Raw genomic sequence first — 20,196 nt, 5'->3', positions numbered from 1 at the left:
CACTTCTTTGGAAATTGATCTTTTGTACTAAAAATTTTTGTTTGTCTCCAACTATGTTTCACTCATCACAAGTGAGAAAGCAAAAGCGAAGCTGTTGCTCTTTGGATGTCTGCAAGGAAACACAGAGCAGATATGAAACAACATGCTGTATTTTTCTCGAGGTGTTCTCATTTTGTTCTGCAGAAAGCCATCCAATCAGGGCCTCTTTACTTCATCACCAGGTCCTCTCTGGTATCACACTATTGAATAAGTGCTCATCATCGCACATCTGTCCTAAGTCTGTGGGATAGTAATGGCCTACTAAACCTACTGGTATACGCAGGAGGCGGTTATCAATGAATTTTGGACAGTAGCAGCGACAGAAGTACCGGATCTTTGTCGTCAAGGTAACAATAACGAACACGTGATTAACATTATGACACGATGGCAGATTTTTTTTTTTTTTTTAGGTTTAGCCAACAAAACTACTTGGTTCATATCAGGAAAAATGTTACGTAACTTTTAAAACAGTCATCTTTGCCACAGGGACATAAACAACAATCTCTTGGGTGAAAGTCCTGCGTTCGAACCATCCAACCACCCCGATCCAAACCCGGTATCACGCCAAAAAACGTGTATTAGACCCCTCAGTTCGCTAGACAACAATGTGTCAGTGTCATTTTTGCCTCACCTAGACCTAGTTTAGGCACCAAAAAACTCACTTAAATTATGTTACGTATGTCAAATATATTCCGTTATATATATATATATATATATATATATATAAGTTACTTACATTACTTAAAAGAAATCAATGTTAACTTTTATATTCTGACAGACTTGATCACTGGTCTCCACAGTGAAAGTCCTGTGTTTGTTCCGTCCATATACCTCGACTTTATCACTTTGTATTTGATCTCGCCTGGCCTCCTTTTTCGACCCTGGTCATAACCACTAGAGGGCGCCCTTACTTTAAACCTCTGGTTTCCCAGTAGGTGTAGTAGCCCAAAAACTTGGGACAAATGTGATAATGACTGCCTGTTCATTGGTCTGATAACAGTCAGATCGGGTGACTTCCTGCTACAGTTACTGGACTAACATATATAATATTCGAGGGTGCAGTGGGTTGATAATCACAGTTATCAGAGTTGAGACTGACTAATCTTTGCCACTTAAGCATGTCGGGAGCTTTTAAGAGTCTGAGATGCCGTTTCTGAGATGCCTTTAACATTTAACACCAGCGACACCTCTTCTCACTGGGGTTCGAAAAATGATCATTTAATTTCGGTTTTTCACAGTAGGTTTTTAAGTCAGAACATACTGTTTTGGTGTGTGTGTGTGTGTGTGTGTGTGTGTGTGTGTGTGTGTGTGTGTGTGTGTGTGTGTGTGTGTGTGTGTGTGTGTGTGTGTGTACATTCAGCACATGCATTTTTTTTGGTACAGTCTGCAGATGACTAATGAGGCAACATAATTGTTGTTATCCCGTACGAGTGCGGGCGAGGCCTTTAAACCGGAGTTTCACACCATCTCACCTCTGCTTCGGGTCCCGTTCTGTCTGGCTGGATGCCGTGGCAGAAAAGTAAAATGTTATTATGCAAATCCCTCCATTGAATGTCTTTGTTTTGGGGAGAGAGAGAGAGAGAGAGAGAGAGAGAGCGAGGACAAGCGAGATAACGATGCTTCAGAGGAGATGAAAAGCAGAATGCTAATTGTGAGTTGCCTGCAGAGACACAGCGAGGCAGACAATGCTGGAGAGGTTTTATTCTGGCTTTTCTTTAATGAGTACTACCCTCTTTGTATTTGTGTTGCAGTCTCTCAGGGGGTTTTGAGTCCCTGTGTGTACATACACACTGTTTGCATGTGAATGAGCTGCATGTAAATTCAGTAACAGCACCTTTTACAGACTCCGTGCAGGTGCATGCGTTTGTGTGGTCTTCTGGTGGGTTGTCGTTGTCCCCCCCCCCCACCCCACCTCGTCTTAGTTTCACTGTCTCAGGAGTTGAAGTGGGAAATGTTTCTGCATTGTTGACCGCAGCCTGTTTAGAGGCTTGTTGATGATGAGTGGAGGTAATTTGCCTACGTGGAGCAACATGGTGCCAGAGTTTCAAGTATAATTACACTGTACGAGAAAGAAAAGGCCACTGAAAAGTGACGGGTGGGAGACTATTTATAGCCGATCGCTAACTGTCTCTAGCGGAGTGGCTGGTACTCAAGCAGAGAGGCTGTGATTGGTGGATGAGTGGTGGGTTCTTTAGAAAAGAGGTTATGGTCTGTTGACGTCTTGATGAATGATTGCTTTTATTTATGAATTCTTTTTTATACAATTCATTTTTTATTTTTTTTCCTCCAGAATATTGTGTTGAGACTTGGGTCTTTTTTGACCATTTCAATGTTATTTGTAATAATATGATTTAAAAAAAAAAAAAATCATACAGTGATAATGGCAACTTGTTGATGTTGTGACATCATCCGGTTACGCAGCATAACTGTATTACATGTTACTTGTGCTTTTTGCTGACATAAATAATTAACTTATTATATTCTTAAAATGAATTATGAAATAATCTTCTACATTTGTCTATGTTGTTATGACAGAATTACGCTGAAATATTGTTATGTTATTTACCCCGAGCTGAGACCTCTGTTGTATTTTTGCAAACATATTTATGCAGTAGTTAAATGAATCGTACTTCCAGTTTATCAAAGCGTGGGTCTTATTTTGTTGTTGTTGTTTTTATAGTTTTTATGAGAAATTGCCATAGATTTACATGCATGCTGTTTTTCTATGCAATTCTACTGCACCTGACAAAGTCAGTTCATGTTCATGTCCGTTCCTCAAATATAAGGCTTTTTTTTTTCTCCAAACGACATACTTCCCTTAGCGCGCTCTTATCGCTCTCGTCCACGTCGGTACTCCTACTTGAAATCCGACAGGGTTGCGTAGTCTCAAATCGCACGCTGTCGTTCTGCAGTTACAAGAAAAAAAAAAAAAAAAAAATGTAACATTTGAGTGAATCAGCTGCCAACATATCTGCTGCTTTAATCAATCCACTCAGAAATGAACATGTTTTTATGCCCTCTGTTTAACACAGTCAATAAACACATTGATGGCTTCTGTCCAACAGAACTGGTACTTAGTGAAAAATAAACACTTTTGTCTGATGTCCTGCAACGGCTGCAGCCTCCTCAGACGCCTTAACTTGAAAATACTTTTGTCAGCGGTCCCTTCCTTCCCGCTATGTGGCCATTAATGGCAATTGTCAGGTGTGAACACACTTATGTCAGAATGGTGTCAGAACGTAAGTACATCCATTTGCATCACAACATAAATCTACATCCAGATGAACTTAGTTTAGCACAAAGACTGGAAACAGGTGGAAGCAGCTGGCCTGGCTCAGAATCAGCTTGCAAGCTCTTCTACAGCTCAACAATGAATATGTTCGAGTTAACGTGTAAAAATGACAAATGGCCTTGTTGCTGTTATTAATCATACAGACATGAAGGCGGGTATTGATTTTCCTGTTGAACTCAAGTAAGGTAATAAGTGTATTTCCCCAATAATTGAAGGATGTCACTAGATAATCTGACTCAACTTTTGATTTCTTAACACCTGCTGCTCGTGTTTCTTACCACATCAGACTTAATTCCTCTGTTCCCACATCGCAATGTTACCGAGTGCAGTGTTATCATAACTGTGGCCAAAACTTTGGAAACCAGGACCAAGCTTTAACAAATTGAAACGATCTTTATATAAAACAACATTTTCTATTATTAGACTCAACAAACTGTTCTTGTCTCCTGTCTCTGCGCTACATACAGGTACTACAGCGCCACCATCCTGCAGATGTCAGGAGTGCGGGACGACAGGCTGGCGATCTGGCTGGCGGGACTCACCACCCTCACCAACTTCCTGTTTACCCTCCTGGGAGTGTGGCTGGTGGAGCGGGTGGGGCGCAGGAGGCTCACCTTGGGCAGTATCCTCGGTAAGAAACAAAGCAGCTCTGAACGCCCACACCAGAGAAAGATACTAACAGACATTTTTTTTCTTCTTCTTCTTCTTCTTCTTTTTTTATGTTATACTTGTTATTTCTTCAACAGGGACATGTTTGAGTTTGAGTCTGTTGGCTGTCGGTTTTCTGATATCTGCGCAGCACAGTCCTCCCGTCACCTTCCACCCGTTAGACCCCGTCATGTCCAACTCCACCTGCTCCAAGTACCAGTGAGTAAACACACACACACACACACACACACACACACACACAAAGTATAAAATGGTAGTTCACCTTAGAGCACCTCTGTTCTTTGTAAAAGCACTCAGTTCTTGCAGAAGAGTACAATCAGAGCTTCAGAGGATAAAACTCTCCTGAAAGGATATTTGTGGCGAAGTTCTTTCAGGTTTTCATACGTACATTAAATGCAGGTCTCTGCATTTTTACGTTAAGTGCTCGGACTCGAGGTCAAAATCTGTGTCGGGGGAAATTGTTACTTATCCCAGGTGTGTCAGGAGCAACATGTCTGGCTATAAAAAAAAAAAAAAAAAAAAAAAAAGAGATGGCGATATCCAAAAAGCAGCAGTTCACAAAGTGATGAATGAGTTGGAACTTATGCCGGGCTAACACGTAGCGTACTACTCTGTCAACTGGACATGGGAGAGCCAAGCTAGGGTCAACCCCTTAATCTAACGTTAACTCAAACAAGCAGACGGAACATCAACGGAACAAAACATGAACACAATTAGCAACTGTAATGTAATCGCTGAATTTCAGATTATAATCTCTTACACTAATCTTACTGGTAAAAAGTAATTACCAACACTGACCATTATTTACTGTATATCCAAACCATTCTCATTCACAGGGCATCTAATGCTGCTTTTTTTTTTTTTGTTGTTTTGTTGTCAAAGCCAGCGACCATCTCTGAGATACACGCGAGGTGCTTTACGTTCACGCACCTAAAGGTTTGGGTAAAGATCGTGATTTGGGTTCAAATAAGTGTCTTACTTTTGTAAATAATGTCAGCTAACACACGTTAAGACAAGTTACTTTACGTACGTTACACAAGTTGAACTTGTGACGTAAGTTTGCTTGTGTACGCTACGTTAAAAAAACGTAGTCACGGCTCCGACGCCAAAGGGCGAGACGTATGAATCCCTGGGGCGGTATGTCACACCCCGGGAATGAGACCGGGATGGTACATCAGAGTCTGGACGAAGGTCAGTCATGTGATCTTTACTCACCGGGAAGATCCGTTCATAATACGGAGTCTGTATATTTAAACGGCTGCTTTATACGAGGAAAAACGGCGAGTCACATTATCCAACACACAACTTTTATCCTTATGTTTCCTCTGGCCTCTGACTGAGTCTTTAATAACTGAATGAAACAAAGCATTGTCACGAAAGATGACTGGAGATATTAATGTCTATATGACTTTCATCATCCACATTCAATATGAACTACAATCGACTTCACTGTCTCCATTAACAAGAGAGAGCAAACACACACGCGCGCGCACACACACACACACACACACACACACACACACACACAGACCTTGAGCCTGAGTGTTTTTCTTATGTGAGAAATCAGGTGCCTCTCTGTCGCAATTTACTCTCACTTACACGGGATGAAACTCGTGTAACAACGGTCTTTCATCATCAACGACAAACAACGCCTAATGGACTCACCGTCCAGCGCCCACGCACGGAAACACACGCCACCACGTACACACACACACACACACACCAACACGCCGGTAATTTGAAGAGATGAGTGCTTTTACCACAGTGGGACGGCTTCAGTGAGTTCACTTTGCCGCGTATGAGCCCACACACGTGCCCCCGCCGACCGCAGCAGCATCAAGACGGCACCAGAGCCACCGCCGGACTCGCGGGCCCATCGCGGACGGGCCGTCCCGTTAAAGGAGGTTTTCTTCGGGCGTTTGATTATCGAGCGCCGAAGTGAACTTTCCAGGTCTGCTCGTCAAGTAAGAAAAACGTTCTAAATTCGTTTGACATTTGTTTTGTGCAGAATCTGGGCCGTGACAATCACGTCTTCAGTGGTTTGGAGCCGTGCTTGTCAACCTTTCTAGCCTACTGATCACAGGTGAGGTGCTGCTGCTGCTGCGGCGCACCAGAACGCCGTCCGCCACTTTTTCCTTCTCCAAGTGAAGAAATGAAGATGTTCACGATTGTCTTGATCCGATTGAAATTCGTTTTTGCAGCTTTCACGCAAGAGAGCCAATAAAAACGAGGGGAATGGTCAAAGTTGTTATATTGACCTTTCAGGTGCATTGGTTCAATGACAAATTTGATCCGCTGCTGTTTGCCCTGCTGAAGGGACTGACTGCATTACACCACGAATACAAACGCAACACTTCCCGCACCAATTTGAAAATAGAAGCGTTTTCAGTCGACAGAAACCCCTCGTTTCTAAATGAAGCGTTTATTGTGGAACATTTGCACGAACGTGCGACGATGAATGACAATCACACTTTAGATCAGCAATCCAGGACAAAAGTTGGAAATACCGTGATTACATTGTGGACTTTTATCAAATTAAAGAGATGGAAATATACATCGTTGACTATTGTGTGGAAACTTACGACTGGAGGAGCAATGGTTAAACAACCAAACAGCAACAACTTAACCATACTCGCACTCTTCATTATCTTCCCGTCGCTCTCTTTTGGGGTTTTTTTTTTCTGATCACTGTGCACTTCTGTGTGGGCACTTTACAAGTGTGCTTCAATACTTCAACAAAATGACTTTTTTTTTAGCCTCTCAAATGTATTTAATAAAAAAAAAAATTAAAAAAAATAGCGCAGTAATACACAAGTGTCTAGATGCACTGTGAGAAACATTAAAAGCTGACCTGCTGACTTTGTTGGTTGAAAACACAGTCTTCGGTTGACTTTGAATGTTTCCATCATAGTTTTTAAAAATCGAAAGTAAATAGACGCTCGATTGCTATTGCACATGACATTGTGCAAACGTTTTTGAACTACATGTCACAAAAGAATCAGCCTCTTCTCCAGATAACGATCCGTGCAGATGAAGAAGATACGGAAACGACAGCAGAACTAATATTAAAAGCACGGAAGTCGTTAGCGGGAGAGCCATTGCTGTGGGAGAACTGTACACAGCGGATGTGCAAGTCATAAAGTAACATAACTTGTAATCCCACATAATGTAGTTCACTAATGGTTGCAGCTCGCAGTAGACACACGTACTGTTCAGCCCCTTTGTTTTGGAATAAAAATAGATTTTCTATTCCAGGCTTTGTGCACTCTTGGGTTGCCGCGCTCAAGAGAAAAGCTTTTAGCTTGGCTAATACTTTACATATTTACGAAATAGACCTTTTCAAACTGCGTCGTTTGAGTCTCAGCCGAAGCTAAGATGTTGCTTACCTTTTGGCTCCTCAGCTTCCCACTTTATTTACGCCGGCTCCCCTCAGGTACAAACACATGCTGTTATTTTAGTCCTTGACCTCGGTGGGTGATTGGAGCGAGGTGCCCTGAAAACACAGCGAGGCTGCAGACTGCAAAGAAAAAAGAAAAAAATAGACCTCTGAAACAAAACACACACTTCGCGCACTTCATCAGGCATCCCGACATCAAACCCGATGAAGCCGCATGGAAAACACGGCGTGCCCTTGTGAAATTTGATCTCGTCAGCGTTTGAATGCCTCCGAGATGTTAACTGTTAATCAAATAACTGACTATAAAAGGCGATGGGATGTGCTTTTTGATTAACAAAGACATAACAGAGGGACAAGACAGGAATAATCATAGTAAATCCTCCACCATTCGCATTTTGCTTCAATTTTGATTTATCATTTGCAGCGTGAGGGGTAGGGGGAGGGGGGGGGACGTCTCATTAATTTCATTCGGCTAATGAGGCAAGCCTTAATTAGTAGGGTGGAAAGCTGTCTTGTCAAATAGCGTACGTTAACGGTTTGATAAGTGCATCCCCCAACTCCATACTAAAATATCGCCGTGGGAACGAGTATCGCGGGGATGACACGACACGTGCGATGATCTGACGGCAAGCGCACACAAAGTAGACGCAGATATGCAAGAGCCGCTGCAAGGGAGGTACAAATATCTAAAAAAAAAAAACTGCTCTCTCGTCCGGTTTCACAAAGAAATCCCAAATTCAGTTTAGTTTTCTGGTGCTGCGTGTTGTCGTGTCACGTGAGACGAACTCCCGAGTTTTACAGCAGTTGTCGTCCGGCGTATTGACGCGTTACCGCCCCTCCGTCTTCACACAGCCTCGGTCCAAAGCCGAGAAATAATAATAATAATTAAAAAAAAAAGCAAAGGAATGTCTGACGTGCCGTTTTTATGGATTGTGTTCGGGGAAAATTACAGCTAATGTGTTTTGCGCCCCGCTGTCTGGCGTGCAGGCTGTGCGAGCCGTGCATGCTTGATCCCGGATGTGGCTTCTGTTACCGTGAGAACGGCTCGGCGCTCCTCACCTCCTCCTGTGTGCCAGCCAACGAGGCCTCCACCGAGCACGCGGCATGGGGCAGGTGAGTCACGGGACGCACGAGTGAGTACATGCACGTATTTGTGTCGCAGCGGAGGGAGGGGAGGGAGGGCGGGGTCGGCGCTGTGCTCGGAGAGCTTTTTAACAGCGTGCGATCGGAAGATGAAATTAAAACCACCGTTCGGCGCTCGGGCCCTAATGACACATTTCACCTTGATCTGAGATCCAGTTTCGAAAGGAATTATGAGCCAATAAATGTCCGTCTGTTCCAGATGCTCCAACTCCACCCTGATGAGAGATACGACCTACTGGGCCTACAACTACTGTCCCACCTCCTACTCCTGGCTGGTTTTGCTGGGTCTGATGTTCTACTTGGCTGCTTTTGCTCCAGGTGAGAGACTGAACCTCCATTTCGATCCTGTCTTAAGATCCGCTGCCCGGCAGCAAGTCCGACGAAGCCGAGTCTTGCTGCGGAGGACTTTTGATGTGTTTGCCTGACTGAGCGCTCGGGTTGCGAGGATCCTTCCTGATCACACTCGGTCCGGCGCGTCGGTCCTTCGGAGTGACGATCGTAGATCTAAAGAAAATAAAAACCTCTCTGTCGAGCAGCTTTCCATTTGGGCTGGTTGCTCCCCACGGCACCAGTATAGGACCCCGTGAGTTTCCTCGGCCATCTGTCCGTCTGCGTGGGCGCTCACGTATTTCAGAAGTGTTACCAACCATGCCAATCTCTTCTTCACGTTTGGTGTCCAAAAATCAAGTTCGGCTGACATTACCGAGCTTATATTATATTGTTATTGTATCTTCGATAACATACATAGTAAAATAAGGGTTTTACGTTATCATATGATAATATGCTGAAAATCCCACAAATGAGTTGGCTATTGGAGCGTTGAGTCACGACTGACGCATTTTTTTTGTAAAGCCCGGTGTGGACATGCGGGAATGCAATTTCTCAATGCAAGACTACCGCAAAGTACAATCCAGCTCTCTCCATCCATCTCCAGGTTTAAAACGTGTCTCCGTCTCCCGATAAAGTGACCCCCGCAAAGGCCCGTGTCTCATCTCTCTCTCTCTCTCTCTCTCCAGGTATGGGTCCAATGCCGTGGACCATCAACTCCGAGATCTACCCTCTGTGGGCGAGGAGCACGGGGAACGCCTGCGCAGCCGGAGTCAACTGGACCTTCAACATCCTGATGTCCGTCACCTTCCTCCACCTGGCTCAGTATTTCACCTACTACGGTCAGTTTGTGAAAGAACAACAAGCCTTCTTTCGATTCTGTCCATCCTTGAGCAACACCTCCGGCCGATTCCCGCGCTGCTCATGTTTATGTCGATACCATCCAGAAGATAACAGCTGGCGCTGTTTTGTTTTTGTTTTTTTCCCCCCAACCCACTTCCATACCTCCCCCGGACAGTATGGTTCAACGGCAGGTTTCTCCTCAGACAGGAAGGAAGTGCAGCTGGAAATTGATCCGTCGGAGGGGGTAGGGTGAAGGGGAGGGGGGGGGGGGATCGTGGAGGCAATCCGGAGATGCAGTGGGTTAATTATTGATTTGAGTCGTTCACCCGTTCATCCGATTGACATCGATCATTCGCCGAGAACGGAGGGAAAAAAAAAAAAAAAAAAAAAAGCTCGAAAAAGGGATGATGATGTCGTCGTAGAGAGGCGGCGCTTAGCGTAACGCACGCGTGGTTGCGACTTAAAAATGCCCTTCTGCTTTGACAAGGAGAAAACGGAGATCTCAGCGGCCAGGAAATCTCATTTAAAGCTCTTGTTCACTCTTTGCGGGTGAACGCTTACTCCCGGGTGCGTTTGTGTCGCGTTGCGTACTTATTTTCCTCCCGGTAACTGTGATTCCACCGCGTATTCCACGTTCACCGCGCCGTAACTGACAAGTCTCAAAGCAGCGCTTTCAACGTTTTCATTTCTCAGCGCGCGCGCACCTCGCCGTAGAAGCGCGCGGGTGGTCCGCATCCAATTATACCGGCCCGCAGCATCCGCTGTCACCGTCGGCGATTCTTTCTCTGGCGGTGAACGAAAACAAGAAACCGTTTTACACAAAAAAAAAAAAAAAAACAAAAAAAGAAAAGCGGCTCGCCTTTTGAAAAAGTTGCGGCGTTGTGTTCGTCTTTTGTGGGTGTCCGTCCTTAGTTACAGTGTGTTCTTCTGTGTTTGTTTTTTGTTGTTGTTCTGGTCCTCCCCAGGAGCTTTCTTCCTCTACTCCAGTCTGGCCCTGCTGGGTTTTGTCTTCATCTACGGCTGCCTGCCAGAAACCAAAGGCCGTCGCCTGGAGGAGATCGAGGCGTTGTTTGAAAACCAGCTTTGTTCCTGCGGCGCCTCCGACTCGGACGAGGGACGGCAGGTCGAGTACATACGGGTCAAAGGTTCAAACTACCATCTATCGGACAACGATGCGTCAGATGTGGACTAGCGGGAGTCTTCTTTTGAGCGTCGGTCGTCCTCCCTCCGGGCGTTTCGTCGGCCTCGTCGTCACTGAAACGGGCTGTAGATTGGGTCTGTGATATTGTTCTTTTTTTTTTTTTTGGTGATCTAGGAGCCGCTGGTTACTACTCCTCAACATGAGGTAAAGAATTACACTTCTAAAGACTTTTATCAGCAACATGAGTTAGCTCACTTTCAAATCAGCCAATTCAGGAAAGCCAAAACCAACGCTCACGCTTTAGCGGGAGTGTGAATGTTTTGCTTTCAGCTAATTCTCTGACTGGAGGGTGAACTGACACCTGATCTGCTGTCAGACCTGCTTTAATCAACAGTTGAAGTTTCAGTCATGACCACAGGTATCTCCACTCCAAGTCTGCCGCACCGCTTTGTCCACCAACTACAGGAAAAACATGGCGGTGTCTTTTTTTTTTTTTTTTTGTGGAGACTTGGACAGAAAACACACACACACACACACACACACACACACACACACATTGAATATACAAAATATAAGGGACTCCTCCTGTCATTAAATCAATGAAAAATGTCCCTAATAATTTGTCCATTTGTAGTCTAAATATCTTTTAGGATTCACGTACGATGTTGCGCATAAAGTGTAGAAAGCATCCCCCGGTCATCACGTCGGAGCTCCCCTTGAAAAAGGTGCGGCGGTGCGGTTTTGGAAAAGAGCGTCAGCGGACCGGACGGCAGTCGAACCATTTTGCCTTTCTGTACAAGACACGTCTCGGTTACGCGTTGTTTCGGCCCGTAGCATCGCGCACCAACGTCAGTTCCTCGTGACGGCGGTCGTCGGTTTTTGTGGTCCGTCGGGATATTTTTATGAAAAGCGATCGCCGGAGATGCGCGGTGTTTCGTTGCAGTTTAGGAAACTTGTTTTGTCAGTAGGTGCCTAAAAAAAACAACAAAAAAAAAAACACCTACTAATGTAGTAGCACTGGAAGGATGAAAACTTCTGTTGCTATGGTTTGTTTTGTCTATTTATTTATTGAAATAAGGTTGTTGTTTTTTTTATCGGTTTGAGATCGATTTCTTTAACATCGTCTGTTTTTAAAGTCAATTATGTTGCTTCAACTTTTCAGTTTTTTTTTTTTTAACAAACTAAGAATAGGGAGTTTAACGTTACTGTTTGCCAAAACCTTCACTATGAGCCACTGTTACAAACCTGGACGTGTCACCAACCATTGCTCGTGGTCATTTCTGGATATACTGTCCGCGTGATGTCCAGCAAAGACAACCAGTCTGTTCTATCTGTAGCAGTAAAGTCAACTTTAGTTTTATGATTGACATTTTGAAGTATTTAATTCTATCTGAACATGATTATATTAGTGCCTGTGTATTGTATAGGTGCCTAGTGGCCATTTTTCAGTCACATCCCCTGTAGGTCTACATAGCTATTTATTATTTGACGTTTCACCTGTGATGGAAAGTTATCTTTTTTCTTCTTTTTTTAACTATAACTTCCCGTGCTTTGATTTTGGTCTTCCTCGGTAGCCCTATGTACAAATAGCAGAGCATATCATTTCTGTGGTTCTCGTGTCTAAAAGTTGAGGAGTAGGCTTTAGTGTAATTTGGCTATGTTGTTTTGTAAAAACCGTGTGAGGTTGCACCTTGTTAGTTCAATACGAGTAGGTCTCTGTGTAGCAAAAATAAAAACTGTTGGGACTTAGACAACAGAGTAACTTTGTGTAACAAAACCAGGAAATGAGGAGTCAGAGGGTCCCTGAATGCATCGTGAATGACGAAAACACTTTTGAAATAAGAAACTCAAATACGGTGTGCACAATGTAGACTCCTCGGTGCGCCGTTAAAATTCAAAGGTATTTCCACAGAGTATTGTGATAATGTAGGTCTCCCCCCCCCCCCCCCCCTCCCGCCTCCATGGATCTTTATGGAAACGGTGGATCACTTCAAAAGGAGCGAGTACCGTATTCTGAATGGCAAAGACAGTATTGAGATACTGTAGCATGCCAGCACCCTCTTGTGGAAAACCTACAACTGTCCAAAACATGCCGACCTTCCCAAAAACTAAAATAAGCTTTAAAGGCCACATTCGCGCCTTCATTTAGGAGTCGTTCTATTTTATAGCCGCTGATCGTTTTCCAAAGCGCGCCGTGCATTTTTTTTTTTTTTTTTTTTATCATAGATTTCAAACCTTACAAAAAAAAACACTCGCCGGTTTACATTTATTGCAAAATCAACACGCGTACTTGAAATACGTATGAAATCAGTAGCGACGGAAACACGAGTCGGCACAAGGGCAAGAAAAAGCCAACTGGAAAAAAAAACCCACGATGCGCTTTTGAAAATGATCGGCCACAACACCGTAAAGCGCCGGCGGGTTGCACTCGCGGGGCTGAGACGCCTCGCATCGTGTTCGGCGGTGATGAGAAACGGTCCCGCTTTCTGTTCACTCAGTTGTGAATAAAGCACAAAGAAGATGAAGCGTCAACCCATTTTTCTACAATTTTGTGAAGTTTCGTTCGGAGTTTTTAAACTCGGCACGAGTCCCAGCTTAAACGTTTGAACCTTCTCGGCCGAGGGAGACTTGAGAGGATTGAGGAAAAGAAACGACCGGCTCCCGTTCGCCACGTGGGCGCGTTCCTCCGTCGTCTTCAGGAAGAGTTCTCTTTAAAAAACCACGCAAACTCGTTTTGTACTGAAAGCGTTGCCGCGGATGAAACACACGCGGGTGTAACCGCCCGCAACGCCCGGGTCGCGTCATGAAAACTCGTGTCGACCGAATATTTAACGTGATGTCGTCTCAGGCCGCACGATGTGGCGCGTGTCAACACCGTCCTCCACCGCAGCGGAGACGGGGGTGGGGGACGCGTTCAATGTGTACTTGTGGTGAAATGGTGGCAATTTTTTTTCTATGTGAACCTGTGTTTCTAACGTTTACGACAAAAATACTAATAAAAAAAAAAATAGAGTGCTGTATAATATATTTGATTATTGTTCGAGCTGTAAATGTTTTGCTAGAGTTTATATTCTATAAAGATAAATATTCAAGAAATCTTATGTATATGGAGAAAGAAATAAACTCGTGAATCAGAGTAATACTTTGGAGATTTATTTTTGCTCTATTCCAACATTAAGAACAAACTATTTTACGTGGCTTCAGTGCTTACAACTAACGAACGAACGCTTTGAATTAAAGCAACATGCACAGAACAGACGTGTTTTGTGGAAATGATCATTGCCTGCGTCCTTCTTACTTCCTTCCTTCCAGCTGCCCTCCTCCTCCTCCTCGTCCTCCTCATCCGTCCTTCTTCCTCCGCTTCAGCAGGAGCAAAATGTCCGCGATCTCCTGAAGTGTCTCGGCCTCCTCTGAGAGTCCGTCCACTGCGGTGGCAGCCGGGAGCTCCTTCCCCTCTTGGTGTGGAAGCTCTTCGGTCAGAGGGCCGATCTCCTGCTGCCCTCTCCCGGCTCTGCTCGCTCCGTCCTCCTTACCTAAATTGCAAACACGAGAGCAGGAAGAAGATTGTTCAACAAAGTGGCAGAATGTAATATGAATATCAGTCTGGAGTTTCTCTCAGAGACGCCTGAATATTTCACTTGCTTGTTAAACCTCTGCCATCAGTCTTCCTCAGAGCATCCAGAAAGGGGTTTGTTGGTCTCTGTGGAATCAGTCTGGCGCAGTCACTCGCAGTGAAGTTGTTGATAACGCCGCCGCCCGCGAGCGAACCGGCCTTTGGTTTCTCCCTGCCCCAGGGCGTCTGTTTCCCTTCACTCCCGCAGTTTCCCGATGAAGCTGCGAGCGTCGCCGTCTCTCCAGCGGCGTCGGTCTTCCTCCCCGCGGCCGCACGCCGTTCCCGCATGCCGGCGTCTGGCGGGTACGAGCTGAACCCGGGAGGTCTGGTCTCGCTGCACTGACTCGAAGCGTCGCACGTCTCCGGTGCCGTTTGAGTTCCTTCGTCTCGAGTTTCAGCTGGTGTTTTCTTGCATTTGCACGTCTCCGAGCTCCGAGTTTGAGCCGCGGACCGAGGAGATAAAAACGGAGCCGTGCTGCCGCCTCTCTGCCGGTCTTCACTTTTAGAAGCTTCGTCTGGGCAAGCCACGTTCTCCAAAACTCGTCGGTCTTCTCTGAAGTCCGTTTTGGGTTTTCTCAGTGGGGTGAAAGGCCTGGGATCAGAGAGTCTTTCTTTTGGATTCCCCTGTGAGCCGCTGTTTGTGTTGAGACTATCTGCACTGCAGGCTCGATCCATAAAAGAAGCAGAAGTCTGGAGACATGGCAGACAGCAGTCTTCCTCCTAATACAGTTAGAAAAGGAAACATCAGCAGTGCTTATGTCAAATTTCTGAAATGCAGCTCTTGACAGGTATTTCATGGATGATCATCTGTTTACTAATGTTGTATGTATTCATTTAAAACTAAAAGACTGTAGCACAGAGCATGTAGTGAATTTACAGTTTAATTAACAGCAAGGCTGTTATAAAAGTTGAGGCTTTATACTGTGGTTTGAGGAGGTTTGTCGTTCAATTATTTATATTAATATATTTGTCAACATTTTTAAAGGTGACTCGACACTAACTCCAGAAACTTGGACAAAACGTACGTCATTTGAGTCTGAACTGAGGTAACCTCCTCCACAAGAGTAACTTGGCGAGCATTCGCAGCCATTCGTGGCCTCGGTGTTGTGTCCAAGACACGCTGCAGCTGTCGGATTAAAACAAGACATCTATTCAATTCATTGTTCTTCCTCCAACATGTAAACAATAAACGGGCACCTTAATTGGAGATGCTTAAGACACTTACAAAAGTCCATGTCAGTGCAGGTGGAGAGCTGTGAATTAAACAGAATAAACATCTAACACTGCGGCTGTGGTGTCTCTTTTTCTACAACTGCACATGATCACTGAAGAACCTGGTTCCACTTTCTCGAACATTTACTTGGTGTATTTTTATTGTTCGTTTTCTATAAATTCAAAGTTAGTTCTGCTGCACTTTCAGACTCGACCACTTGGTGGCAGTAAAGGTCCAACGTTTCACAGAGAGCTTACCTCCGCTCCCATGCACCGAGAGTCAGGGACAGTTCTGACAGTGAAGAAAGAAAACCCAACTTAAAAACATATTCATTGCATGTGACAAATGTTTGATTGCATCTGAAGTACGAACACTTACTGCGGAGTTGATGATTTAATTGACGTTTCGTCTCTGAGGTATATTTTTGATTTCGCGCTCCCAAACTGAGAAGCCGATTGACCTTCTCTTTCATATTTCTCATTGCTAAAGCCCCTAAAGACGTCTTCGTCAAACTGCTGTTGAGCCTCCGACTGGTTAAGCATGAAGTCCAGCATGGGCTCACTGTCTTCTGATTGGTTGAGAGAAAAGGTGACCCGGTCTCCCGCCTCTGTTTTACTGCGAGAGCACAAACACGTGCTTTCAGTTGCTAAAATGACCCGTTCATTCAAGGACAGACAATAACCCATCTACATTCTGATGTGCTCTTACTCTGGTTCCGGACTTGCAAAGAGGACTTGGGCTGCTGTGGGGGTCTCCAGTCGGAAGGGGGGTGGGTTCGAGCCGCAGGACCAGGGGACGGCGTCCGTCATACCTCTGGGTTGGGAGAAAGGCTGGAACTAACAGAATAAAGTCGGCGAGGATAAGACTGCAGAGTGGCACCGTGTTTGTCACTTCACTGTTATTTCCCAGCAACATTTAATGTTGGTCAGTGACCAGACTGCTCTAAAATAGTAAACCGGTGTGATAAGACTAGTTTGTCCAGATATGTTGTCAGTTAAGACCCACGTAACAAATAAGACGCGTTTCCTCAACCGAACAGGAATTCACTAAAGTGATTGAAGACAGCGAGATGTACGCATCTGACTCGTCCACATTTTTTTAACCCGAGGTCAGAAAACGAGGAGCAATGAACTCTTCCGACACCGCTCCCGCCGTGTGCAAACTGGAAGCAGCACGCTGACGTGCACGGATGAGGAGGGAAGTGTCACCTGATCAACAACAGCACCCGAGTTTCGCACGTTTTTGTGACCACTGATCCGTGGGCATTTGCGATTTCGCCTCGGATTAGAAACTCGAGCAGAGAGAACGTTGCGTCAAGTTTTTGGGGAGCAGATGAGTCACGAGGAGCCGGCGAGTTGCGAGGAGTTTCGATTGTGTTGCTGAGGGTGAGAAACCGATGCAAACCCACCTCGTTGCGCTCCCGACCCGACACGAGTTCTCCAGTCTGGGACAGCGATGTTCTGCCCCTCTTGAAATGCGAATGACTCTCAAAACACCTTTCCTGTAGATTTTCGGAAACATTTCGGGGTCCGTTGCCGATTTCCTCGGTTTGACCCAAAATTTGATGCGCGCCCTACGCCTAAGTCCAATCGGTGAAATCGCAGATGCACCCGCACCACTGCTCGCACAAACACAGAAACCAGACCTGGAATACTCATGAAGATTACAGCGTCCCCCTGCTCTGTGCATGTCGCGGTGATACGCTACGTTCAAGTGCAACAGGAGCAGTCTTTTAACTTTTATGATTGCCCCTCGTGACTTCAAGGTCAAATGCAAAATCTTTTACGGCCTATTGGAGGCCTCTTGCTTCTCAAGAGTAAAAACACTGTCCGACTGGATCCAATGAAAGAGTACGAAGCTACAAAGTCTGTGGGGTCAAATGTTCCAAATGAAACGTGTACTTCTGCAGTGTTGTTATATTAACGTGACATATTCCTTATATAAATACATCATTTTCAATACCGGAGTCTGCTGTCGGGCTGAGGTGTCCCAGGGCGGAGGGGAGAAGTGTGGCGGTGGCTCTGACGGAGTCTGGCTCTGCTTCTGTAGATTCAGCTGCAGGGGGAATATTCCTGAGGACACCAGTTTTATTTGTTTTGATGTTCTGAAGGAAATACTCACACAAAGTCAAAAAAAAAAAAAAATGCTCCGTTAACGTTGTGTAATAGTATTCAACAAGTTTGTTCTGTAAAACTGTCCAGGACATAACCTTGGCCTGAGGAGGCTGATGAGGTGGAGGAGAAGGGGCTGCGGGGCGCCAGGTAGTCGGATGCACTGTTGTCTGAGAAAGCCGACTCCAGCACTGGTGACAGCTTGCACAAGAAGGGATTTCTTTTTTTTCTTTTTTCTTTTTGGAGATACTCTTTACATTTGTTCGTATTAAACACGTTTTGCTAAGAATAAAAGTGATGAATAAATGTACCGCATGAACAGCTGGATAGTGACTCACCTGCCGACACTTGAACCCTTGTGGAATAATGTTCCTTATTTTTCTGATTCCTTGATCACTGGATATTGCCATGGAAGAAAATACACAAGAGTGTTGGACCTCTCTGATAACTGTCCACTCAATACATTACGGTTAACGAGGACCCTAATATTATTATCTATTAAAATATCACAGCAGCTACAATGCAACACCAGCTCTGGGTGAATTCGGCCCACCCACTCTCCAGCTCTACCTGTACTGGGGCTGGCTGTCGACCAGACTCAGCTGTGAAGGGGAACAGGGGCTCATTGGGAGTACGAGGGGCTCGTTCCTCTTGTGCTTGGATCGTCTTTTAAAGCTCCCAAGAGCCGCTACTTTAGGAGGATCTGAAAACACAAATACTTTGCATTGACGTTGTAAAGCTTACGTTTTGCGCCTTTAAAGACAACAAGTGGTGAATTAATTAAGTTTTCCGTTTACCACAGATGGCCTTCTCACTTTTCTTTTTTCAACAGTCCTATATGTCTTGAGGCATTCACATTATTCGAAACATTTTTGTATATATATAATATATAATACAAAACATTACTCCCACTGACTGATGTAAAGTCTTGCTCTTCTGCATCTCCTATTATATTACTGTTATCTGATGACTTGGGGTTTAAGCTGGTGTGCTATCCCGTGCTAGTCTTTGCTTACAATAATACAACATATACGTATGCCATATTTATATTCCTTATATACAATCTCGTATTAATCAACTATTAATCCTCGGGCGTATGCAACAGGCTGTTTCTGTAGAGGTCAGCGATACTGCTGAAGGTCAGCGATACTGCCGAGGGTCAGCGATACTGCCGAGGTCAGCGATCCTGTTGGGGTCAGCGATGCTGCCGTGCATAATAACAAGGCCCGCGGGCTGTAACGGTTGATGGCACGACCATTAGTTTCACCTCCTGTCTTTCTTATTTCTTCCGAGTCATAAAACAGGAATAAGTTACTGACCCGAGCCACACGTCCCCCACAAGGCGAGACGGCCCACCTCGACCAATCAACAAAGGACACGTCACCACACATGACTTTTTGGTTCCTGTACTATAATTAGACCGGGTCAGGGAGGGTCAGGAGGTCAGACTTCGGTTGTGAGGGAAACACAGTCTGGACCCAGAGCTCTGTAACACTGATTATTCTGCTGTTAAATAAACACCTTGAAGCCGGACATCTTCACCTATTGCCTCATTAAACAACAGTGTGTGTGTGGGTGTGTGTGTGTGTGGGGGGGGGGGGGGGGGCTTTACACATATTGGCAATCCCACCTTTGCTTTCTTTCTTTGCAGCAATCTGGTTGACGATGAACAGAGTCACCATATCCATACTACCACCACCAGCGTCCCCGGGGGAAGGCCCTGGCACACCTATCCCCATGTTTTTCAGTTTCTGTTGCATTTTTCTCTTTTCAAAGAACTCCTAGGACACAAAACAAAAACTACTGTAATTATCCGGACACACAGAAGTAGAGGCCTACATTTAGTCTCGTTTAACTTAGTTGTCTCACCCTCTGCTTTTTAGCCTCGTTCTTCATTACTAACCGGTTCCTGCAACGAGTCGTTACGTCATTAACGGTATTTATTTAAAAAAAAAAAAAAACAGGCCGACATTAACTTGAGGACGTCATTCTCCCTCCTCTTACCTTGAACCCCCAACCCAATTCATTTTCAACGGATTTAACTACAATAAAAAACGATTAAAATGAAATAAATAAATAAAAGTCGACTGTACTAAGTGTTAAAACTAGACTAAAGCTGCTGTGTGAGTAGACCGGCGGCTCCGTGCGTTTGCTCGGTCGTTTACACTATGCAAATACGCACGAGGACCAACTGCCGCAACTTGTCACGCGCCACTCAGAAATAGTCGATAATCGTTTAAACACTTTGCGGAAGCGCTGCGAGCGACTACAGTTGTTCATAATTAAAAAATAAATTGTTTCTGGATAGATAATTACTGCGGGACATTTTTTTTTTTTTTTTTTAGCCTAAAAAGGGATAAAAGTGCAGCAGATTTACAGCAGAGGCGATTTTGCTTACGTCATCACGT

At 44.9% G+C, this 20,196-nt stretch overlaps 2 protein-coding genes across 4 annotated transcripts in view; one reads left to right on the top strand and one right to left on the bottom strand.

Annotated features, from left to right (window-relative positions):
- The window catches only part of LOC138621767 (proton myo-inositol cotransporter), a 73,000-nt gene extending 59,013 nt beyond the window's left edge, over positions 1-13,987 (top strand). The window contains exons 5-10 of one of the 3 annotated variants that reach the window (XM_069700070.1): positions 3,799-3,962; positions 4,078-4,198; positions 8,385-8,510; positions 8,740-8,858; positions 9,557-9,709; positions 10,676-13,987. In XM_069700070.1, coding sequence (XP_069556171.1) covers positions 3,799-3,962; positions 4,078-4,198; positions 8,385-8,510; positions 8,740-8,858; positions 9,557-9,709; positions 10,676-10,902 — 910 coding nt within the window. In that variant the 3' untranslated portion in view covers positions 10,903-13,987. Of the gene's footprint in view, positions 1-3,798; positions 3,963-4,077; positions 4,199-8,384; positions 8,511-8,739; positions 8,859-9,556; positions 9,986-10,675 lie in introns of those variants that run through there. The other 2 variants (XM_069700071.1, XM_069700069.1) reach the window with 2 other exon arrangements.
- Positions 13,983-20,031, bottom strand: LOC138621769 (uncharacterized). Its single transcript, XM_069700073.1, has 13 exons — positions 19,793-20,031; positions 19,658-19,697; positions 19,419-19,569; positions 18,359-18,491; positions 18,127-18,184; positions 17,887-17,989; positions 17,640-17,749; positions 16,386-16,513; positions 16,056-16,292; positions 15,935-15,968; positions 15,690-15,717; positions 15,490-15,590; positions 13,983-15,184 (listed from the first exon to the last, which is right to left on the bottom strand). The coding sequence occupies exons 1-13, from the start codon at positions 19,813-19,815 to the stop codon at positions 14,486-14,488; spliced, it is 1,845 nt and encodes a 614-aa protein (XP_069556174.1). The 5' UTR covers positions 19,816-20,031; the 3' UTR covers positions 13,983-14,485.
- Between the last annotated feature and the right edge of the window lie 165 nt (positions 20,032-20,196).

Source organism: Brachyistius frenatus, unplaced genomic scaffold (assembly GCF_029030835.1).
Source record: "Brachyistius frenatus isolate BFR_SWC_R1_liver_20210118 unplaced genomic scaffold, ASM2903083v1 Contig_32, whole genome shotgun sequence".
NCBI classification, from domain to species: domain Eukaryota; kingdom Metazoa; phylum Chordata; class Actinopteri; family Embiotocidae; genus Brachyistius; species Brachyistius frenatus.
Note: the sequence above shows the minus strand (reverse complement) of the source record. Positions and strands in the feature narration are given on the sequence as shown.